Consider the following 25,913-nt stretch of genomic DNA (forward strand, 5'->3'; position numbering starts at 1 on the left):
CTTTTATCTATTTTATTACCTTCAATGTTTATGACGAATCATAGCAATACATGAAGGAAAGAACCAATAGTCATAGGCCTCTCTTTTTCAAAGGTGTATAACTATTAGTTCCTTTTTTGGAGAACCTTAAGGCTGACAGCACAGTCCCAACTGATTAGTGAGTCCTAAATAACCCATAAAAATGAACATACTATGAAACAAGAGGAAGAGTTTAAACTCAGGCTTTTACCGATTACATTTTTCCTTTTAAAAGGACATAATTTAACATGAGAAATCCGAGAAAACGGTAATAGATTCAAGGAAGTATAAGACTGAGAAAAGCTTCTAGATATCATCTTTTCTATGAGGAGTTTATTTGAAACTACTGGACAAAGAACAAATAAATTGATTCGTTTTGGTTTTTGTTCTCATCTTTGTTTGGAATTTCTCAACTTCTCTTGAGCCTACTTATACTACATCAGGACAGTATTTGAATTAGAAGTTGCATTCCAGAAATTTGGAATCAGCCACTCTGTACCATTTATGGGGACAAGCTTTTCTCCTTGCCACCAGGAAACCTTTCCCAGACTACATGGGAAGGGTGGGGCTGCTTTTGATTAGACATGAGTGAACAAACAGCTGTCTTTAAAAAAAAAAAAAAGTCATAGCCATTAAAAACATCATTAATTGGCCGGGTATGGTGGCTCACACCTGTAATCATAGCACTTTGGGAGGCTGAGGCAGGTAGATCACTTGAGTCCGGGAGTTTGAGACCAGCCTGGATAAGATGGAGAAACCCTGTCTCTACAAAAAATACAAAAATTAGCTGGGTGCGGTGGTGTGTGCCCGTAATCCCAGCTACTCAGGAGGCTGCAGCAGGAGGATTGCTTAACCCCAGGAGGCAGAGGTTGCAGTGAGCCCAGATTGTGCCACTGCACTCCAGCCTGGGTAACAGTGAAAACCCTGTCTCAAAAAATATATATTAATTATGAATTCATGGCTAAAAGCACGAATCTTGTCACATTATGAACACAGATGTTGAATAATACAATGGGTCATCAGGGGGTCTGGGAGCCACTGTTTGAGAACCATTACTTTGGACAGGGGTTTGAACTGGACATGGGGATGAGGGGGCAGTGGTGTTGGATGGATGAGGGGAAGGCAGAGTAGACTGGTTAAGTTAATCCACGCTTCCCTCACCCATGACCTAAATGGTCATGGTCCTTACCCTGGCCCCTCATTACCTGGCCTCTGCCCATTTCTTTCCTCCCTCCTGCTTGCCTCCTATTCTCCACTTGCTTGGGTCTGATAATTTATTTACTTTCATTCAACAAACACTGACTAGCCACCTATTGTGTGCCAGGCTCTGGTATAGGTTTTGGAGGCTCTGCTCCCCCTCCCCTGCCTATGGAACTGACTTGCTCTAGAGCCCTAGAAAATGACTTGCCTGTCATTTTCTCTTCCCCAGGCTCTCTGCTTGGCAATCTTTCTCTCGTCCTTTAGGTTTCAGCTTAAACACACCTCTAAGGGGCCAGTCCCTTTCTGATCTCACAAGGAAAAATTATGTCTTTATCATTCTTCATCTCAGTGGCCATTTGTTTAATTCAGAACAATGACTCTTGGTAATAATCTAATTATTTATGTATTTGTGTGCTGTCTGCCTTTCCTGGTCATATGGTCCTGCTGGACCATGTTTAGAATGAATGTTTAGAATCGTAAATACTACCCTGGAAGGGAAGAGGGGAAAGAGAAGAAAAAAAAGAGGAAAGAGCAAAGGAATGAAAAAGAAGAAAAGATTGATTCTGAAGACAAAGAGAAAAAGGTGGGGAAAGTGAAGAATGAGAGGGAAGATGAAAGGAGGAAAAGGAGAAGGAGGAGGGAGGAGTACCCGTTAGAACAGTAGTTCTCAAAGTGTAGCTCTCAAATTATCATCATCTGAGAACTTGCTAGAAATGTAAACCCACCGGCCTCACCACAGACCTAGGAATCAGAAATGCTGGGGATGGAGCTCAATAATGGAGCCCTCTGCATTTTAATAGGCCCTCCAGTACTAGTTCATGAGAAGGAGCTATTCAAATTCTGAACAAAGGTCTCAGATTATGCCCTAAACCCTGTACTCGATATCATTTTACATTCGGGAGAGTTAATGAGATCTTGGTTTTAAATTTTTTTTCGTAAATTTTACTGAGTTCTTTGCTTATAAAAAAACTACACAGATGACTTAGAAGGACAATTTTAGAATGTATTATTTAAGTGAATTGGTGAACCTTTATAATATATAATATGCATATTTTGATACATGTAACTCCTCATTAAAAATTAAGTGAGATCGCACCACTGCACTCCAGCCTGGGCAACAGAGTGAGATTCCATCTCAAAAAAAAAAAAAAAAAAAAAAATTAACTGTGAATACTTGAGCAAAAAGGATCAACATGTAGCAAACTTAGACATAAGGCCAGTTTGATACCTTTCCTCCTAGGAGGTTATGTTATGCAAATCTCACTCCAGGCTTTCCCCCAGATATTTATTAGAAGAAAGCATAGCAATCAGGGAAATGCGTCAATTAAAAACAACTACAAGATGGCAAATCCTTTCCTGAGTTTTACTTCGAATGGGCTCAATAGTAAATTCTGGCAAAAGGGAAAACAATTTTAACCTGCAGCAGGTGTCATGCATTTAAAAAGAGATGCATTAAAATGTAGAGAAATGTTATTTTGATAAGTAGTTTAAAACCAAAAGCCATGACCATCCTATTTTGTGCTTAGAGAGACAGTCTGAGATATTTATTTTTGAAGAAGTTTTTCTAGCTAAATTTCCTAGATCATAGGTCTCCAGGAAAATGGAAATAATAGAAGCATTAGGAGAGGGCGATTGTAAGGATTAAATGAGAAGGTACATGTCACATGTATAGTCCAGTTCCTGTCTAAAGGGCTCAATAAATATTAAGTTCCATGATTATTAGTAGTTATAATATTCTATGAATAACATTAAAATAAATAATGAATGCTGAGCACTCGGTAAAATTAGAGAAAGACAAAGTTCATGGCTGAGAACTCGTCTTTCTGAGAACATCCAAATGACAATAAATTATCATTGCCTCCAATCTCGTACCTAAAATCACACCCAAGAAACTTCAGTAGATCAACACCCAAAGACATTTAACAGCTGCTCAGTCTGTTGGACCAGCCAAGATTTTTTTAAAATACCGCAAGGGAGGGGTGGGAATGCCGGTTACGTCTCTAACAGCAGGCTCCACTGTCTCTCTAGAACACATCTCCAAGGTTTCCTGGTATTTTTTTTTCCCACACCCATTTATCAACCTCTTCCCCTCCCCTACTTTTTATTTTGTTTTAATATGAAGGAAATGGGCTTTACATAGCTTTTGTTGTAGCTTTGTAACTACAAACAGTCAAATAACTTCAACCAGATGTGAGTACAAGTGAGCCACTCTTTCACTCCGGCACTTCTGCTGCATCTTCTTTCACACCACAGTTCCTGCCACCCCACGCTTGGAAGGAGGCTACTCCCAGATGAACCCAGTTGAGGCAGTAATGCTTGCAATGGGGCAGTCTGTATGGGTGTAGCTGCTGTACGCTATGGATTTAGGAGCTAGCAAACATTTATTACCAAACCCTAGGATAGTAGACAAATAAAGCATGGCTTATGATAACATTGGCTTTAAAGAAAAGGAAACAACGGTCACCCACAGAAATTATGGTGGAGGGAATAGGTTGCGTGTATCTTGAATTAAGTGTGCAATCTCAATAAAGTTATCAAATTCAGGAAATTCAAAATGGATGTAATACTTAAATCTACAGTCTATATTTCAATTTTGTCAATGAGCTCAATAATATCCTTTTTTTTTGCTTGTTTTCTCTCTAGATCTAGCCCCCAGGATCCTGCATTACATTTAGTTGTCAGTGTCTTACACTTCTTTTTAAATTTTTTAAATTATTTATTTTATAGAGATGGGATCTCCCCATGTTGCCCAGGCTAGTCTCAAACTCCTGGGCTCATATGATCCTCCTGCCTCAGCCTCCCAAAGTGCTAGGATTACAGGTGTGAGCCACTGCACCTGGCCTCTTAATCTTCTTTAATGTGGAACAATTCCTCAGTCTTTTAAAATGACCATTCTGACAGTGGCCTTTTCGAATGATCCAGGTTGGTTATTTCCATAGCATCTTCCTCCATCTGAATTTGTCTGATGTCCTTGTGATGAGATTTAGGTTGTATATCCCCAACAACACTTCCTCCTTTTTTCTGCTTTAGTGTTTTTCTTAACAGGCTGATTATTCAGTTATTCTCCAATGGATTGCAAACCTGATTGCACATTAGAACCACTCTGGCAGATTTTCACACTATAGCTGCTGAGGTCCTACCTCAGTAAATCCTGGTACAGGTCTGAGGTGGAATCTTAGAATGTGTATCTTTCAAAAGCTTCCCAGGTGATTCTGATGTATGTATAACCAACGGGAAGCACCACAAGCTTCCGCTCTCGATCAGCATGTCCTGGCTTCTCTTTTGATCTCATTTTGCTTTCCCATTGCCATTCTCTGTCCCCACTGCATCAACTCTCATCTAATGTAGAACTCGTCTGCCCAGGGAGACCAATGTGCCAGAGAAATACCGTCAGGTTAAAGGGCCCATTTCAATGTATGTGTTCTGTTCATGGTTGTATTTTCTGTGCATATGATTACACAGTCATCCCCCAGTATGGGGGTGGAGTGACTCCAGGACCCTTAAGTATAACCAAATCTCCACATACTGAAGTTAAGTAGTTGGCCTTGCAAAACCTGCATATACAAAATTCGGTCCTCTGTATACCTGAGTATACCTCTGTATACCAAATTCCACCAATAATGTATTTTCCATTTGCATTTGGTTGAAAGAAAGCCCCGTACAAGAGGACCTGCACAGTTCAAAACCATGTTGTTCAAGGGTTAACTGTATATGTTCACAAAATAGCAATGTGGTCTTTTTGTGCACAAAATGGAAACCAATGCAAATCACCCATCACTAAAAGAAAATGAAAGATAATAAAAATCCTTGAGATTTTCAGGCTGGTGGGGTCCGGTGAATTGTAGACCATCTTTATGCTATTGGCACATGGTAATTCACTTTAACTGGCAAATTAAGAAAACTGTAGTCCATGTTAGAATTAGGCTTGAATGATGCTAATCATAATTTAAGGTCTTTAGAAACATATTCTCCCCAAAATATGTTACTCCCCAAGTGGCCTTTTTTGTAGCATCAGCAGTCTCAGAGTCTGTTTCTATTGTATCCATTCACACTAGTCAATCCAGGAGTCATGATGAGTGATCAGAGGATGGTTTGCTTCCCCACCCCCTCCTACTTCTTTGCCCTCCTGCCTCCAGGCATTTGCCTCGGTGAAGGGGAATTTTTTCCCATCTTTAGTTCTGGCCACAGAACAGTGGTAGCAGTGGGGTGTCTCCCCTGCATACTTTAAGTGACCCAATATAGGAGGTTACCCCAGACTTGCAGGGGGTGGAGGGAAGTGGAGTGTTTTCTGCATTTGCCTCCTCATTTATTTGGAGACTCACACTGGGCTGTGATCTCTTTGAAGGCCAAATAGAAGGAAACACAAAACTGTGAAAGCCCAGACCAGTACCACAATGGCTATTCATGAACTGAGGAAATGCAATCCTTCTCCCAGGCCGGAGCGAGGGTGGGCGGGCAGGGAAAGATTTAGAGATATTTAGCAGTATCAGAACCAGCCAGTAACATTTCTAATGCATGTTCAGCATTTTATCCCTGTCAAAGTATTTTCACATAATATGTGGACTCATCTGCTTTTTACCACCCTGTGAAGAAGGCAAGGTAGGAATGATGAAACAGAAACAAGGAGAAGCTAGTATTAATAGCTAAAACTATTGAATATTTATCATATGTAGCCAGTGTTCTTCTTTGTTTTTTGTTTGTTTTTGTTTGTTTGTTTTGAAACAGGGTCTCATTGTCATCCAGGCTGGAGTGCAGTGGCATGATCACAGTTCACTGCAGCCCTGGCCTCCTGGGCTCAAGTGATCCTTCCGTCTTATCCTTCCCAGTAGCTGGGATCACAGGCATGCACCACCATGTCTGGGTAGTTGTTTTTTTTTTTTTTTTTTTTTTTCTTGTAGAGACAGGGTTTTGCCCTGTTGCCCAGGCTGGTCTCGAACTCCTGGCCTCGAGTGATCTGCTTGCCTCAGCCTCCCAAAGTGCTGGAATTACAGGCGTAAACCACCGTGTCAGGCCTAGCCAGTGTTCGAAAACACTTTACTTAATCAGAATTTAATCCTGTCTTGTGAGGGAGAGCGAGTACCCATAACTATCCTTCTGTTAAAGAAGAAATGAGTGGGACTTGAGTAACTAGTAGATGTCATCACTGGGATTTAAGCCAGGTTTCTCTGACACAGAGCCCCAGCTTCTGATTCATTAGTTCTAGAGAAGGGCCCAAGTGGTTGCATTTCTAAGAAGTTCTGGGACTAGGGTCCATACTTAGAGAACAATTGATCAAGGTATTTCCTGACTCATACCATAGACAAGTTTCCTGTTCTGCTGATTTTGGTCTTGTGAAGACATGCAATCCACATAATACTATGTATAAAGGTGACAATAACAACAATGGCAGCTAACATTAATTAAACACTATTTTACTATCGTTCAGGCACTACTCTAGGCCTGTGATATGTGTTAATTCATTTACTGCTCAGGGTTGGGAGGTAGAAGAGAGAGAGCACCACAGAGTTTTGAGGTCAAGTACTGGCCCAAGTATACAAACTTCCAAAGTCAGGCCCCTCACACTAGCAGGTAAGGATGTGAGAAAAGAGAGAGAAAAGGAGAAGGGCAGGGAACACTCTGATCCTCGAAAGTCCACATAGGACAATCTTGCAGTAGCATTAGTGAGGAGTGATTGCTGGATTTCAAATCGTGTCCTCCTCGGCATTTACCTTTATTATCAGGCACGCTATATAAGAGAATAGGTGACTAGATATTCAGGGGAGTGTGTGTGTGTGTGTGTGTGTGCGTGTGTGCGTGAGTGTGTACTCTTCTTGGTCTGTTATTCCCTAGTCATTTACTCTTGGGCAAGTTCCTCTTTAAGTTTCAGCCGGCTATCTACAAAACAGAGATAGTAGTGGTGGTGGTGGTGATGACGATGATGATGATGATAATGATAATGATGATACTATGGTAGATTGTTTATTGGTCACAGATTCCTCCCACTCAATGTGCACACTCCTTTGCAATGTGACTTTGCAGCTCTTCCCATCAAGAAATGGAATTTATTTCTACACTCCCTGAATCTAGCCTGATTTGAGAGTTGCTTTGATCAAAAGAATATGGCAGAAGTGATGTTGCATGGTTCCAGAGCCTGGGCCTCAAAAGGCTTGTAGCTTCCACCTTTGCCTTCCAGTGAGGCTGCCCTAAACCATCATGAAAAGGAGCTGGTGTAGCCTACTGGGGGATAAGAGGTATAGCCTACTAGAGGATAAGCTGGTGTAGCCTACTGGGGGAGGAGAACTTAGACTCCCCAGCCTATACCCAGCACTGACTGCTACTCATGCAAGTGGACCCTAACCCTAACCCATCAGTTAGGTCTGATAAGGAAAACAATGGACTCATAGATATTTTATTTTTACACAATTCCAAGCAATTAAGTCAAATGATTTTACTCCTTTCTTACACTTTTCTAGGCATCCTCTGTTGAGACAGAGTACCTTTTGAAATTACTTTCAAGGGACAGGCAGTTTATATCCCAAGTGACTCATTTTAACTTCTCACAGCATCTAACCACAGCTGTTTATAATGGACTGTTATAAAGTTAAAGCTCTTGCTAAATCAAATAACAACCTAGCAGGAATGCCCAGTCTAAGGCTTTAGAGTCATGACAGCTGCAATTGTAGAAACTGTCTTTTGAAAGAGCATAGCTTTTACACATTAGCTTTCCAGGACACAGTTAAAACTTTGCTTAAGCTTCGAGAAAAAAACTGGAACATGACATAGTTGGACGCATAGTCATTCTGATGCCCTACCTGGGAGCTCATATAAACACTGCAGTGAATCTCACTCTAGAAAAAGGCTACATGATCCAAAGCTGCAAGCCCAGGTCTGGTGCTAGATCATGTGAGTTCTGTAACACAGGGCTGGGTTGGCCCAGTGGGTATTGTGTCTGTAGAGCTCTGGAACTGGTTGTCTCAGACTTTTGACTGCAGCAGAGCCTGGCTACCCCTTGGACTTCTCTCTGTGTTTCACAATAGTTAAAGCTAGGCAAAAATGGGACAATGTTCTTTTTGCTAAAAGACAACCCGTTAGTGTTCAGGCAGATAAATGTTTATAATATTTTTTATTCAATATTTTCTTATTTGACACACTTAATTTTTTTTCTGTATATTTAAGCTATGATATAAATAAAATGTCTTGTAAACTGCTGTTAGAATGGAAGTTTTTGCTAGGCACATTCAGGCACAATGAGGAGGTGCTCCCCCAACAAACACACTATTTTTGAGATGGAATCTCGCTCTGTAGCCCAGGCTGGAGTGCAGTGGTGTAATCTCGGCTCACTGCAAGCTCCGCCTCCCGGGTTCATGCCATTCTCCTGCCTCAGCCTCCCAAGTAGCTGGGACTACAGGAGCCCACCACTATGCCTGGCTAATTTTTTTATATTTTTAGTAGAGACGGGGGTTTCTCCGTGTTAGCCAGGATAGTCTCGATCTCCTGACCTCGTGATCCGCCAGCCTCAGCCTCCCAAAGTGCTGGGATTACAGGCGTGAGCCACCGCACCCGGCTGAAAGTATGTTTTCAAAAGTAAGTGGTGGTGCTATTCAGCTGTGAAAAAGAATGAAATAATGTCTTTTGCATAAACATGGATGGAACTGGAGGCCATTATCTTAAGTGAACTAAGTCAGACATGAAAAGATAAACACTAAATGTTCTTACTTGTAAGTGAGAGCTAAATAATATGTACATATGGGCAGAGAATGTGGATTGGTAGACAATGAAAACTCAGGATGAGGGGGTTGGAAAAGGGTGGATAATGAGAAATTATTTAGTGGGTACAATGTATGTTTTTTGGGTGATGGATACCCCCAAAACCCTGATGTTGCCACTATGCAATCTATACATGTAAGAAAATTATAATTGTAATTGTGAGTTTAACTAAATGTAAAGAAAATTTTTTAAAACGTTTAGTTAAAAAAAAGTAAGTGGTGAATCTCTCACTCATGTCAGTGGTTGAAAGGGTTTGAAAGTTGGAGATTTAGGGAGAGCACAGTGCCAGTTGATGATGGTATCCTTAAGTCATAGCTCTCTTGCTTCCATTTCCTGTCTTCCTTTCCCATTTTCCAAGCCCAGACATATCCGAAACCATAATTATCAGGCTAGGAGAGGTGGGTGAAAAGGTTGGTGGAGAGTGAGAGAATTTGGACATGTTTCCCTTTCCCTACTTTAAGCCCAAACTGGGTGGGGTGATGGGAGAGGTGAAGCTAACATTTAAGTCAAATTTAGAGTTCATGTTATTTCCTGGAATTGGTATTTTTGTTAATGAACTGAGAGTAAGTCTTGAGTTTTAAAGTGATATAAAGAGTGTCCAGAAAAGTAATGGGGTTTTTCTAACTTCTATTCAGAAACAAAGGAAGAACTAGGTCACAGGAAAGATTTGTATTAAAGGAAAAGTAGAGATAAAAATAAAGTCCCATGAGTTATTCAACGTACTGACTATATTTATTTTGTGATCAATAATGAAACATGCGCTCACCAGCCGGGAACCATGTGCAATGTGAAATTCTGCACAATGCAAAAGATACCAGAATGCTAAATGGATGTGAAGTCATCTGACTTCTATAAATGATTTGGGTTGTTTATTAGGAAAAAGCTGAAGTCTGCCAGTGGAACCTCAGTTTTTTGATGTGCTATAATTACACATATTGCCTAAATGGTGGACTAAAACGCTGCAAGGAAAGCAAAACCAAAGAGATGAACACCTGAAGCAGAATCACTATTTGAACAGACTCCTGTGATGGTGCCACTCTGCTTCTCAGTCATTTGACTAACGTCACCTTGTGGAGGTGGTTCAAAGATGTTGATGTGGAAGCGGTATGTGACTTCCGTTCATCTTTTACTGTGTTCCTGAGCCAATTATAGTGATTCTTGAATCTGCCATTGCTTTGGACTCTCTCCCTTCCTTTAGAGCATAAATAATTATGACACATATGCAGGGTTGCCTGCAGGGCACTGATTTTCATTTCTATTTTCTGGTTTCAGGACATGTGTAATGCCATGAACGCTGCCTTTGGTTCAGAAAATATGGCCAAGCTACAGTGATGCCATGGCAGCCTAATTATCTGCATCTCATAAAGATATAGAAATTTTGAGTCAATTTCAAAGATTTTCATTATGCAAAATGCTTTCCTGTACATTTAGCAGCCAGGACACAGAGTGAGAGTGCCTAATCCCCTCCTGCAGCAGTGGCATTTTTAGCAAAGCAAGTCTTTTCAAGCAATGAGCCTCCTGAGACATGCACAGACCACACTCCACACCCCCCTTCCTTTTACCTCTTCAGTGGTGCTGGAGAAGGGCTGAGTAGTCGACAAAACCCATGATGTGTCTGTAATTCCAGTCATGTGCAGATCGGGATGCTGCCTCTCGCTGCTGTTTTGGCTGTAGTTTTCTGCAGCATTTCTGATGAAGGCCTCTGTGGTATTTCTAATAAGGCGTTCCAGGCTATCTGGAACTGCATTAAAGATAGTGGGAATCTGGGGAGGAGCCGTGTTTCTAGTGCTCCTCACCGAAACTTCTGCTCCCAGGCCAGCTGAGGTAAGGAAAAGATAGTTGCAAAGATCATTCTCATGTTTCATGAATTCTTCACATAAAAATCAATTTTACTTAGCAAAAGAGGGCCTTTTCAATAATGGGCATGTGGATAAGCTTCAATTAAATGAAAAAAGCAAATATACTTTGAGTGCGTGACAATGTTCATTTGTCCTGTCCAATTCACCCATCGTTTATCCATCTTTCAATTTTATAAGCTGGAAGGAAAGTTGTAGAAACTACGCTACCAGAGAAAAACCCAGCTCTGGGTAGAAGAGAGAATTAAACCTATTCTATGAGAATTTAGGGGGTCATTGATTTGGCTTCAGGGGAATCCATGAGTCTCCAAAAACTGTGCAAAATTCTATGTATATGTGGATGTATGCTTTTCTTCTGTGAGGCACTGTAATAGCTTTTATCAGCTTCTCAAAGCGTGTGTTAAACAAAATATCGGGTTGAGAATCACTGTTAATGACTTGCCTAACTTCACCACAAAGACTGACAATTCCTTGAAAAGTAATGACACTTCGTTAGCCACAGTGCAAACTGTTTCTAATGCAACTGTGTAGTCACAAATGATGAGACTGTGGTATTTTCTAAGCTATCTTCTGGAAGAACACAGAATTGACTTACAATTTATGAGCTGGTGGGATTAATTTATAGCTTTGTTTTGCAAGGCTGAATTGCCCATATTAAAAAGAAATTGGTTCATGAATCAGGTTCACTTAGCCATAATTTTAAAATGTGCTCTCCATCTCTTGGGGATCTTGCTAATGTGCAAATTCTGATGCACTAGAGATGGTCAGAGCCAGCATTAAGGTCTCAGGTGATGCTGATGTTGCTAGTTTTGGGGGCTGCACTGTGTAGCAAGACCCTAGAGCACACTTGAAGCACTGAGAAGTTCTGTAAATTATGGTCTGATGTGGTGTGTTCAGATGTTTCCATCAACTCCATAGTGCACTAGAGTTTTATGGGATACAAAACCTCACAAAACCTGATATAATCAGATAAAAATACCTTTGAAGAGTTTCTGGCTAAAAGACTGGGAGAATGAGGATTTTATTTTTCACTACTCATTTACTGGTTATTTATTCAAGCAACTGTTTATTAAACAACTACTATGTGCCAGGTGAGGGCTCTTAAAGAAGCTATTTATCATCCTATTTCCCTGTTCTGGTCTGCCTTACCTAGCCCTCTTTTGAGTCTCATTCCTTTCCATTCCAATCTCAACTGATTAGTGTATTTCATCTAATAATATATGTAAAGAAGAGGGAGATGAGGGCACAAAAAGAGGATTAAGATGGAAAAGGTATTTTTATAATTTATCAAGATATAAATATCAGCAGTTCTTCTAAAAGTTAATAAAATGATCTTGGCTATAAAGCATCCTTTCCTTGAGATGCAAAGGGTTGTGCAACGTACTGTGTATATAAGGGTGATGGATTTAGCAAATAAAAATACATCGTGTCCAGTTAAATTATAATTTTAGATAAATAGCCAACCAATTTTTAGTATAATTCAGTATGGTTAGTGTATCCCAAATATACAAAAATACAAAGATAACATACTGTGTATTAGTAATATATGAGATTGTTATTTATCTGATATTCAAATGTAACCGAGTGTGTGTATATTATCTGGCAGTCCTAACTTGTACATCTACTAGATCTCAACTTTGATAGATTTTTGGACATTCCCCTTAGTTTCTGTTTGTTTTTGTCTTTCTAAATCTTGTGCCACTATTACTGCTTTGGTGCACAGGTTAGCCACTCTGGACATAGATCAGATTTATTCAACCTTGGGGTGTTTTCTACATGACAAACTCAATTATACTATTAGTGAGATTCCTTTACAACACACTCCAAGAAACAGTCTTAATTCTGCAGTCTTGCTTGAGTTAGGTGCTTGAATGTTCCCTTAAGTAGACGTTTGTCTATTGTAGGGATGTAAAAATTTCTGTATATGGAGATTAGCATTTTGATTGTTTTCAGCTTTGGTTGATCCTGATCCTCTGAGTTGACTGCTACATATGACGATTTTAGGTCTTAGACCCTCAAAAAAAATTTAACCATGGGGTTAGGACAAAAACAAGTTTCTAAATACCTAGCATGTAATTACATGTCTTAGTATGTCAACCCACGCTTACTCTTCTTCACTAAGGAGCTGTTGGTAAGTTTTTATCCTAAGAGCTTTTTAAAAAATTAGTCAGCTTACATAATTCAGTGGATGAAACTGGAGTTTCCCAAAAATAGATAAATTTTCAAAACACTCTTGAAATTTCTCTGCAAATAACATAGGTTATTACCATTGCACGTAGCTTTGGACTATCTTGTGGAAAAAGTTTCAGTCTTCTGTCATTATCTTTAATTAACCTTCTAAATATATTTTTAAAACATCCCATACCAAACAAGTTCATTTTCCATTTTAGACCACCACCTTTTTCCCAAAGAAAGAAACGACAGAATATTCAGGTCCAGAACCCTTTCATTTTGTGTCTGTGTTTTTAACTTGTGCTATTTAAGAAGCAAGAAAGAAGATTTAGTCTTAACATTCAACTTACAAGTTTTGTCAAATTTAAAGCAGTGGTTTGCAAACTTAGGTAGGCATCAGAATCACGTTTGGAGCTTGTTAGAATATTGAAGCCTTGGTCCTCCCCCCGGAAAGTGCGATTTAGCAGACTTAGTGTGGGACCTGAAACCTGCTTTTCTAACAAGTTTCTCAGGTGATTCCTAATATATATGTACATATGGTTTTAGTTATATACGTAATATGAACCAAAAATAAATTTGAATCATTTCTTATGTGGTTACTGAAGGATTCTAAAATGGATGGAAAGAAAGAAAATCCATTATAGAAATATATAAGATGATCAAATTAAGTTTATTTTATTTCCTGAACTCTTTGTTGAAATAGGTGCTATGAAATTTCATTTGAAAATAGTAGATCTTTGGATAGTTTGGTATCCATGAATTCTCTGAGTGTTCTTTAAAAATGTATATTCGTTTCACAGTTCATGAAATAGCAAGATGTTTTGACAAATGCAAGGAAAACTTCTTATACAATGGAACAATATGTGAAAGCTATTTTTGAAAGCTTTATTGTACCATTGTTACTATATTGTTTCCCTACTATAACAATTTCCACTATACAATTTCTCCCAGAACACAATTCAAGGTAAGGTCGACCATTCTTGGTCAATCTAAAAAGTTTTGGCATTCAAGTTGCATATAGCTCTTTTTATAGGGTACTATCAGCTTACAAAGTGATTTGTAATGGCTGCATAATATCAAGACTATCTTTCAAATTTATTTTTAAAAGAGCAATGTGTATTTTATCTTATAAATTAATATATGACTCAGAAATAATACTAGAAATACAATTTCTATAATGATAATAAAGATAATATATTGTGTAAGTTTCCCTTCTTTAAGTGATACAAATAACTTTTAAGCATGTCAAAAACAAAATAACTTGAATGAAACTCATTTTTGGAATAGAAGAACTTAACTATACTGGTACTTTCTGTTCTGTAGGAAGATGCCAAATATAATATGCTTTTTTAAAAGTGAGTAAATCATCTGGAAAAGAGATAACAAATGAAACAGGAGATATTTTAGAAAAGGATGGTATCTATCCTATCTATCTATCTATCTATCTATCTATCTATCTATCTATCTATCTATCTAGTTGGCTCTTTGAATCTGCGGGTTCCTCATCGGTGGATTCAATCAATTGCAGATCAAAAATATTAGGAAAAAAAATGGATGGTTGCATCTGTACTGAACAGGTACAGACATTTTTTCCTTGTCATTATTTGCTAAGCAATACAACAACTATTTATATTTACATTGTGTTAGGCGTTATTAGTAATCTAGAGATAACTTAAAGTATATAGGAGAACGTGTGTATATGTAAACACTATATCATTTTATATAAGGAATTTGAGCATCCTTGGATTTTGATGCCTGCAGGAGGTGCTGGAACCCACCCCCTATATTACTAAGGGATGACTGCACACACACACACACACACACACGTGTGTGTGTGCATTAAATAAGGTTTGACTGGAATAGATGGGAACGATAATGGACTAAATAATTATTTGAAAGGGTTAAAAGAATAATTAACATTTCAGAAAATATAATTAGTGAAATAAAGAGTACAGCTAAAAATACATATCTAAATTACTTTTAAAAGACCCATGATTAGAAAGAAAGTAAAATTAATAAATAGAAATTGATACCAAGACATAGCATAGTAAAACACTAAAGCATAGCACAGGGAAAAATTAGATGAAAAAATTGAAAGGCTAACTAAGGCAAATAAATATGTTTCAATAGCCAACTGTTACTCAACAATTCTACCATGCGTTACCCCATGTTTCCTTTAGGAGAAAAGACTGAAATAGTAGAGTAGAAGTAAGGCATACTGGGTAGAGGAGGAAGAGTGGCTCCAAAGTTCAGGGCTATCAGGCTATAAGGAGAGAGGTGTCAAACCTGAGATTAAACAGAGTCAGGGAACGGGGAGCTGGAAAGGGGGTGGATAACTTGGCATGTGCAAGACTGACCTGTCCATTAGACACAACAGGCACAGTGATTAGGGCCCAGGATAATTTTAGGGCAACACAATGATTTAATTTGTTTGAAAATAAAACAGAAACTTTAGAGTCAAAGAAAATGTTTTAACTTTTTCATAGATTAGGAAAAATGAGAATTTTAGGCTACATCAAAATCTATTATATTACTTTTCTTTTTTTCAGTAGGGGAAAGGGACCACAGAGGCAAAAGAACCCAGGGCCCATGAGAGTCATATATAGCCCTGTGTGTGCCCTGATAAGTTCAGTGATTTGTCACAGGTTGAATATGGTTGGGGAATGCTGGATGCTATACCTGCTATCTTCAGTGATCACATAAATCATATATCAATAATCACTGATAACATTATTTTCAGACATTATATTTAAAAATGGTCCACTACAAGGCCCATGTTGCTACAATGATGCAAGAAGAAAAACTGTGACAGCCAATTTAGTCCAAGTAGGGTTTCTATACACAAAAGGCACTTTCTGTTTTGCTTTGTTTTTCCCCACAAGTACTTCTGCCAGCCATTAAAGCCAACAACTTCTACGAAAACTTTTTTCCCAAGGGTGTATATGATTGCTTATCTTTTACAACGTTCACACATTTTATTCCCTCTCCCAAATCACTACAACTAAACAATTACTTTAACCAGCAGTTATATCGAGCCTGCCAACAATATGGTTTAGTTCATCAGCAAAATCTCTTTTAGGGATTTCACCGGCTCAGCCATATCAGGGACACTTGAAAATTTGCCTACAAATATTTGTCTGCTTTCCAGTGCTGCCCTTGAAATTAAAAAAGAAAATTCCTGCCCTCAGATAAAGATGTGATTTGAATGAATAAATCTGAATTTAATGGTGAATAAATGCTGATTGGCTGGCTGACATTCTATATTCAGTGTTACTTTCTTCACAATATGAAATGTCTGAGTGAAAAATAATAATTTTAGACAATTGGCTAGCTTTTTATAAATGTAAGGAGACTTGACATTCCTTCAAAAAGTTATCCGAACCATGGATGGAGTTCTGCACCCTTCAACTGAAAGTCCTCGAACGACACAGACATGGCCTATCTGCCAATGGATTTGCGTGAATGTTTTTGAAACCAGTTTCAAGTTTATAATGTTTTAATTTCCCCCTGGCAAGGAATATTTGCTTAGATCTAGTAGCAAACCAGTAATTTCCTTTGAGTAAATTTCCCTGTTTCCGTACAGATGTGAAGGCCAAGGCATGAGAAATTTTCCCCATCTGATAGATTCATAAAACTTCATTAATTGGACCACTGTAAACTTTGTTGTCTGCTTCGGGCCAGTACTATTTCTTGCTGGAATAGATGCAACTGTAACTTTTTTTCTTTTAGAGATAGGGTCTCGCTGTGTTGCCCAGGTTGGTCTTGAACTCCTGGCATCAAGCAATCCTCCCACCTCGGCCTCCCAGAGTGCTGGGGTTACAGGCATGGGCCACTGTGCCTGGTCAACTGTAACATTTGATTGCTTGGTGAGTTTAAAAATTATACTTGGATTGCACAGAAGACAAAAGCAATAATTTATGATGCCATACACTAACTATTCACGGCATTCCTGAAAGTAATCCTGAAAGCTTTATTATTCCTTTTCCGTTTACTGTTCTGATATTAAACACTTTGCACAAAGTTGAAACATTTATTAATACAATTAGGAAGAAGGAGTAGTTAGTAATAATGGTGATAGCTAAACTATTAATATGATAAACTCTTGTGTGCTCCCAAAAGACTGTTTAAAAATATGCAACTTTAAAATTACACTTGAAACATTTTTTTTAAGAATGAATGCTTAGCCCTCAGCAAATGTAAAGAACAGAAATCACAACAAACTGTCTCTCAGACCATAGTGCAACCAAATTAAGACTTGGGATTAAGAAACTCACTCAAAACCGCACAGCTACATGGAAACTAAACAACCTGCTCCTGAATGACTACTGGGTAAATAACAAAATGAAGGTAGAAATAAAGATGTTCTTTGAAACCAATGAGAACAAAGACACAATGTACAGAATCTCTCGGACACATTTAAAGCAGCGTGTAGAGGGAAATGTATAGCACTAAATGCCCACAAGAGAAAGCAGGAAAGATCTAAAATTGACAACCTAACATCACAATTAAAAGAACTAGAGAAACAACAGCAAACAAATTCAAAAGCAGAAGGCAAGAAATAACTAAGATTAGAGCAGAACTGAAGGAGATAGAGACACAAAAAACCCTTCAAAAAATCAATGAATCCAGGAGCTGTTTTTCTGAAAAGATCAACAAAATAGATAGACCGCTAGCAACACTAATGATGAAGAAAAGAGAGAAGAATAAAATAGACACAATAAAAAGTGATAAAGGGGATATCACCACTGACCCCACAGAAATACAAACTACCATCAGAGAATACTATAAACACCTCTATGCAAATAAAACAGAAAATCTAGAAGAAATGGATACATTTCTGGATGCATAATGTGTCCAAGACTAAACCAGGAAAAAGTGGAATCTCTGAATAGACCAATAACAGGTTCTGAAATTGAGGCAATAATTAATTGCCTACCAATCAAAAACAGTCCAGGACCAGACGGATTCACAGCTGAATTCTACCAGAGGGACAAGGAGGAGCTTGTACCATTCCTTCTGAAACTATTTTAATCAATAGAAAAAGAGGGAATCCTCCCTAATTCATTTTATGAGGCCAGCATCATTCTGATACCAAAGCCTGGCAGAAACACAACAAAAAAAGAGAATTTTAGACCAACATCCCTGATGAACATCGAGGCAAAAATCCTCAATAAAATACTGGCAAACCAAATCGAGCAGCATATCAAAAAGCTTATCCACCATGACCAAGTCCTCTTCATCCCTGGGATGCAAGGCTGGTTCAACATATGCAAATCAATAAACGTAATCCAGCATATAAACAGAACCAATGACAAAAACCACATGATTATCTCAATAGATGCAGAAAAGGCCTTTGACAAAATTCAACAGCCCTTCATGCTAAAAACTTTCGATAAACTAGGTATTGATGGAACATATCTCAAAATAATAAGAGCTATTTATGACAAACCCACAGCCAATATCATACTGAATGGAAGTATTCCCTTTGAAAACCAGCATAAGACAAGGATGCCCTCTCTCACCACTCCTATTCAACATAGTGTTGGGAGTTCTGGTCAGGGCAATTAGGCAAGAGAAAGAAATAAAGGGTATTCAATTAGGAAAAAAGGAAGTCAAATTGTCCCTGTTTGCAGATTACATGATTGTATATTTAGAAAACCCCATAGTCTCAGCTTTGGGCTGAGATTTTGGATCTCCTTAAGCTATTAAGCAATTTCAGCAAAGTCTCAGGATACAAAATCAATGTGCAAAAATCACAAGCATTCCTATATACCAATAACAAACAGAGAGCCAAATCATGAGTGAACTCTCATTCAGAATTGCTTCAAAGAGAATAAAATACCTAGGAATCCAACTTACAAGGGATGTAAAGGACCTCTTCAAGGAGAACTACAAACCACTGCTCAATGAAATAGAAGAAGATACAAACAAATGGAAGAACATTCCATGATCATGGATAGGAAGAATCGATATTGTGAAAATGGCCATACTGCCCAAGGTAATTTATAGATTCAATGCCATACCCATCAAGCTACCAATGACTTTCTTCACAGAATTGGAAAAAATTACTTTAAAGTTCATATGGAACCAAAAAAGAGCCCGCATTGCCAAGACAATCCTAAGTCAAAAGAACAAAGCTGGAGGCATCACGTTACCTGACTTCACACTATATGACAAGACTACAGTAACCAAAACAGCGTGGTACTGGTACCAAAACAGAGATATAGACCAATGGAACAGAACAGAGGCCTCAGAAATAACACCACACATCTACAACCATCTGAAATTTGACAAACCTGACAAAAACAAGAAATGGGGAGAGGATTCCCTATTTAATAAAAGGTGCTGGGAAAAACTGGCTAGCCATATGTAGAAAGCTGAAACTGGATCCCTTCCTTACACCTTATACAAAAATTGATTCAAGATGGATTAAAGACTTAAATGTTAGACCTAAAACCATAAAAACCCTAGAACAAAACCTAGGCAATACCATTCAGGACATAGGCATGGACAAAGACTTCATGACTAAAACACCAAAAGCAATGGCAACGAAGGTCAAAATAGACAAATGGCATCTAATTAAACTAAAGAGCTTCTGCAGAGCAGAAGAAACTACCATCAGAGTGAACAGGCAACCTACAGAATGGGAGAAAATTTTTCAATCTACCCATCTGACAAAGGGGTAATATCCAGAATCCACAAAGAACTTAAACAAATTTACAAGAAAAAAACAAACAACTGCATCAAAAAGTGGGCAAAGGATATGAACAGACACTTCTCAAAAGAAGACATTTATGCAGCCAACAGACACATGAAAAAATGCTCATCATCACTGGTCATCAGAGAAATGCCAATCAAAACCACAATTAGATACCATCTCGTGCCAGTTAGAATGGCAATCATTAAAAAGTCAGGAAACAACAGATGCCGGAGAGGATGTGGAGAAATAGGAATGCTTTTACACTGTTGATGGTAGTGTAAATTAGTTCAACCATTGTGGAAGACAGTCTGGCGATTCCTCAAGGATCTAGAACTAGAAATACCATTTGAACCATCCATCCCATCACTGGGTATATACCCAAAGGATTATAAATCATGCTACTATAAACACACATGCACATGTGTTTATTGTGGCACTATTCACAATAGCAAAGACTTGGAACCAATCCAAATGTCCATCAATGATAGACTGGATTAAGAAAATGTGGCACATATACACCATGGAATACTATGCAGCCATAAAAAATGATGAGTTCATGTCCTTTGCAGGGACATGGATGAAGCTAGAAACCATCATTCTCAGCAAACTATCGCAAGAACAGAAAACCAAACATCACATGTACCACTTATAGGTGGGAATTGAACAACGAGAACACTTGGACACAGGGCAGGGAACGTCACACACCGGGGCCTGTTGAGGGAGGGGGACTCGGGGAGGGATAGCACTGAGAGAAATGCCTAGTGTAAATGACGACTTGATGGGTGCAGCCAACCAACATGACACACGTATACCTATGTAACAAACCTGCACGTTGTGCACATGTATGCTAGAACTTAAAGTATAATTTTTTTAAAAAAAGAATGAGTGCTTAATGTGACATACTGGCAAGGACATATATTGGAAAGGAAAGTACTTTCTTCTCTCTATATTCTGTTGCAATTATATATTTATTTACTTATCTGATTTCCCCATTACTCTAAGGAATAAGACGTATTTAATGATTTTCAACCTTGGCTGCACATCAGAATCACCTAGAAAGTACTTTAAAAATACAATACCTGATTTAGTCAGCTTAGAGGTTTTGTACTCCAGTATTAGTTAAAAGCTGCCATGTGAGTCTAATATGCAGCTTGGGTTAAAAATACCTAGTGGAGGGTACCTTAGTACTAGCACAAGCTCTGGCACATAGTAGGTGTTAAATAAATATTACCTGGAAACTTGAATACAATCATTAATGTGTCTTTTATGAAACAAATATGAAACATGTTGTTTAGATTTTTACCTTCATAGGTCTGCTTTCTTTTACTGAAGAACACACAAAAAAATTCACATCCCATGGATGAACAACACATGTATTTGTGCTGCTTTAGATTATAATACTTAGTTATCAACTTAAACAATGATTTGGAATCATTCATTGCAAACATATGAATGCATTTCGGTTAATGTTTCACAGTAGCTACTCTAGCAAGTCAGTGAGCTCTCATGATATAGGTCTACAAGTATCATTCTTAATCTTTTATCAGGGCTGGGCATGGTGATTCACGCCTGTAATCCTAGTACTTTGGGAGGCTGAGGTGGGAGGATCACTTGAGCCCAAGAGTTGGAGGTTACAGTGAGCTATGTTCACATCATGGCTCTCCTGCCTGGACAACAGAGCAAGACTTTGTTTCTAAAAACAAAAACAAAAAAACAAAAAAACCCCATAATGGCATTTAAGATGGAGCAGAAAAATGTATCTGTTAGCTTATAATTGTGTTAAAGCAAAAGTATGTGTTATACTTATGTATACACAAATACAGAGGTGTTTTTGTACCACAATTGTGCAAATTTTAACTTCTGCTTTTTCTAGAAATTCATTTCTTTCCCCAACACATATTATCAGGCATTTTTTTGAATATAGCATTGTTCAGTGATTAATTGCAAATGGCTTATTCTAGGTACCTTATTTTTGAAGTCCATTACTAGACATTTGTATGAGGGTCATAGGAGGTAGTTTTTCTGTGAATTATCTTTTATCTTGAATAACTCACCACTGAGTCCATATCTACTTTTTTTAAAAGTTCCAACTAAGTAATCTTATGTTAGATAAGGTTTGATTGTGCTTTGGGGATGAATCTCACTTCTTGTGAAGATTACAAATGGAATGGTTATATTCCAAATGGAATATTTGTAATGTTCCATTACACTGGATATTACAAATGGAATAGTTATAATGTTTCTATATTATTTAGGAGAGGCCTTGATAGATGAACCACAGGAAAGGTATTGTACAAATTGGTGCTATATGCTGAATATTTTCTGATAAAGTTGAATTTTCTAATTGGTTTTTTTATCTTATTCTCATAAGCAGAAATGATATAAGAATAGAAACTATAACTCTCAATCTTTATTGTAACAAAGCATACAGCTTATTGTAGAAAAGCGTAACACGTTCAACTGGTATCTAGTTAAATGCTTGTTTTAACTTACAGAATGAATGAGAAAAAATTGTTCAAAGTTACCATGGTGGAAAAACTAATATAAGCCTCAAAAATCAATACCTAATGAAAAGACTTAACAATACAGTGGATGCTGATCTCCATATTTGATTATGGATCAAAATTTTCTGGTGATTAATAAATATCAAGTATTATGCACAAATCCAGATTTCCTGAAACAGAATCTTGGAGGTGGTTGTAGAGGAAAAAATGGTGGGAAAGAATCCTGGGAATGGATTTTTTTTATCTGTATTTTTAGTTCTGGGGTACATGTGCAGGGTGTGCAGGTTTGTTACATAGGTAAATGTGTGCCGTGGTGCTTTGTTGCACCTATCAACCCATCACCTAGGAATTAAGCCCAGCATGTATTAGCTACAGGAATGTGTATTTTTAGTAAGCCCTCCCTTTTCTACCCCACGTGATTCTTATGCAAGCCATGGGGCAAGTCTGCGGTCAAGCATTTGAGAATCTCTGGTATAGTGAAATGTACACTGAACAAAGAGTTAAAAATCTTAGGCTCTAATCATAGATCTGGGACAAATTACTTAACCCTGACAAATTTGTCTTCTTGGTGAGGCGCTTCATTTCTTGATAACTTTTCCCATACTTTGTAAGGTCCATTGTTGCCTAATATATTGTGATTAATCAGTTTTATCTTTCATGACTTCCTAAAGCAAACCTCTAACAGAGGAGTAAATACACAATAACATGATTAACTTCAAGAGAAGATTAAACTGCCTATATATTCCACAAGAAAAATTCCTAGCTTAGGACTGAACTGTGTCCTGCACCAGGAGCTCACGCATGTATATAGCATGTTTTTACCTGTGTCCATTATCTGGGTTATATCCATTAATGGTCAATAAATTAGAAAAATCTATGGCTTCCCATTGATTCTTAACATTTCAAAAGCATGTTACCACCAACAGATATCTACCCCTAAACATCAATACAAGAGATTTGCAAAAACACGTCTATCTTCCAGTCTTATCAAGCACCATTCTGATGTTCTAATAATTTCTTATAATCAGCAAATAGAAGTGTCTGTCAATTAAATCTAATAATTTCCTGATTACTGACTTTAGTCATTACATATATATGCTGTGTATATGCCTAGATCCATATTCCTACATCTAACAGTGCTTAACCATATTATCTGGCAGAGAAGAGAGGCTCATGAAATATTTGTGGAATTAATAAAAGCAGCAAGACAAGAAGGGAAGGAAGAACAAGCAATAGAAAAAGTTGGGCTTATTTTAATGAGGGTAATGAAGTCTTCCATCATTGGGCACTTCACCATCTACCTCCATTAGCTTATGAATCTTCCATAGGAAATATGTTGGGGCATGTGGACTTCCCTTAAATGTAGAAAAACAAAACAAAACAAAACAAAAAAACCCAAGATATTTAGTAGAAAGACTTTCAGGATTCGTTCTGAAAGGAATAGCTCACCTTTCTTTAAACAGAGGCTTTCATTGACCAGTTTTCCCTCCTTGTTGACGTCTATTTTCATCCAGCTATGGAGGTATTTCCTGGCCTTCTTGACCACTACTCTGGAGCCTTGTTTCTGGAGAAAGAGAGACGTATTTTCCACCTCAAGGAAGCCTTCCTGATCATAGCAGGTCCATCGGGGTGCCTGGGAACACCGGTCCAAGATGGCTGAGCGGGAGGGGCCACGAGAGGAGTTGGAGATGGCCAAGCATAGTGCAGATTTAACATGAAGGAGCTTTTCATCCTCAGTCCATGTCCACTGCTGGTTCTGGATGGTCCTATTGCATGAGCCCACGACCACTTTCTCATTTTTGAAAAGACACTGTTGTTTCTGGACATGGACAATCTGAAACCCTTCTGGAAGATGAAAAGCTCATAAAGCACTAGGTAGCAAATTATGAGGCCCATTAGAAAACGGAAGAACCCACCCACAAATGAGCTGAATAAAATCACTAGTTTTACTTATATTTTGTTATTGCTATCATTTTAAGTGAATATTCTCATATTTAACACGTGATTTAAAATTCCAAAGCTGACGATGTAAAATGTCAACATGTCACACTTAACGCCCCATCTTTTTTTTTTTTTTTTTTAAATTTTCACATGCTTTAGGGGACAAAAACACACCTCTTATTGGAAAACGAAAGGAAGCTTGGAAAGAAACAAAATCATCCAAAGTATACAATATATTTTAGCCCAATTAGTTAGATATTCTGAAGTTATGAAACGCTCAGCTCCCTTTTTAAACATTTGACATATTCGATATAACCTTCCTCCCCTACCTTAAAAAGGTACCCCCTTTTCCAGTCTTTAAATTCACATTGCAGTATTTGTATAAATTTCATAGTTTGAATAACAATTTTAAAAAATTGCATACATTTATCAAAAAATAAAACAAATGTTCCCACTCCTCCAAGCATAACCTCCTAGCTAATTGCAGCCCATGAAAGTATTGATTATCACAAACTAAATTTCCTTTAGTCATGGAGAGGAACATTTCTCTATTTTATGACAATATCTACAGTTTTCTCTCAAATACTAATAGATCTTTTAAAAATCATCATTTTCCAATGTAAGAAAATTAAACATCCAATTGCTAAACATCAGTATTAAAATGCAAGATATTGTGGCTCAGAAACAATTTTCAATGAGGTTTTACTTAAATTGCCCAGCTCGTTCATGAAAATGTTCAGCATTGCCAAATGACAACTTCCAAATAAAACACACTACATTTCGTCACCCACTTTAATCATATTTCTTCCATTTTCTTTCTTTAACACAAAAGAAAATAAAACTATAACCGGGTTGGAAAAAGGCTTGGGGAAAGCCACAGACTGTTACATAACACAAACTTTTCCTCGGGGTTCTTTATGCTCTGCTCTAAATGTATCATTTCAGGGGCTGCCTCAAGCATTGGAGGATGAGAGGAGAGCATTTATTTTCTTTTGGAGAGAAATCTCAACAGTGTGGGCATAGCTGGCTCCTTTTATTCCCGCTTTTCATCGTCTTTGGCTAAACTGCCATGGAGACCTGGCCCCTTCCACCTCATTTTAGACACTTTTCAAAGACCAGAGACTCCTTGGCTAGATCTGGAAGAAATGCCTCAGGAAACTGAGGCAGACTCACTCACCTGAGTTCCTGAAGATCAAGCAGGTAAGAATCACCATGTAAAATTCAGCCTCCATTTTCCACTTAGCAACTGTTCATGCTTCGCTTGGGAAAAAAAAAATTCTCCCAGATAAGAGAAGCAAAGACTAGGAAGGAAATGTGCCTTCATGGTGGGGGGAAAAGTCAGTGACGAGCACTTCCTCCTATTGAATTGTTTGGGGAAGTTTTACACCAGTGTCCTTTTGTCTGTTTCCTTAGAAAGAAGGGATTATGATTACCTCTCTTTTTTTTTTTAATGTAGAAAATATTCCAGCCTTCAAGAGCAGAGTAAATCTCATTAAGACCTTACCTACCTTTCCTTTGGCGTGTGACTACTTCTTAACCTCAAGAAGAAAGAAAGGAATTGTAATCTTAGATAATTGAATGTTCCTGAAACATTACATCTCTTCAGGTGATGTGATTCTGCTGAATAAACACAAGCCATGTAATTCATGAGGGTCTATGACAAGTGACATAAAGACATAAACACGTACTGTTTGTATAATGATATGCTGCGAGTCTATTGAGGAAAACCACATAATGATGGCACTTCTAGATCACTATCTCCCAAGTGATGACAAT

The 25,913-nt window shown here is 38.0% G+C and overlaps 1 protein-coding gene across 1 annotated transcript in view; it reads right to left on the reverse strand.

Moving 5' to 3' along the window:
* Positions 1–25,400, reverse strand: part of PTPRB (protein tyrosine phosphatase receptor type B) — a 123,987-nt gene extending 98,587 nt beyond the window's left edge. Inside the window, exons 1-3 of the mRNA XM_001117453.5 lie at positions 25,315–25,400; positions 23,646–24,041; positions 10,527–10,783 (exon numbers count right to left, since the gene is read on the reverse strand). Coding sequence (XP_001117453.4) covers positions 10,527–10,783; positions 23,646–24,041; positions 25,315–25,369 — 708 coding nt within the window. The 5' untranslated portion in view covers positions 25,370–25,400. The remainder of the gene's footprint in view (positions 1–10,526; positions 10,784–23,645; positions 24,042–25,314) is intronic.
* Positions 25,401–25,913: the final 513 nt, after the last annotated feature.

Source organism: Macaca mulatta, chromosome 11 (genome assembly GCF_049350105.2).
Source record: "Macaca mulatta isolate MMU2019108-1 chromosome 11, T2T-MMU8v2.0, whole genome shotgun sequence".
Taxonomy (NCBI): Eukaryota; Metazoa; Chordata; class Mammalia; order Primates; family Cercopithecidae; genus Macaca; species Macaca mulatta.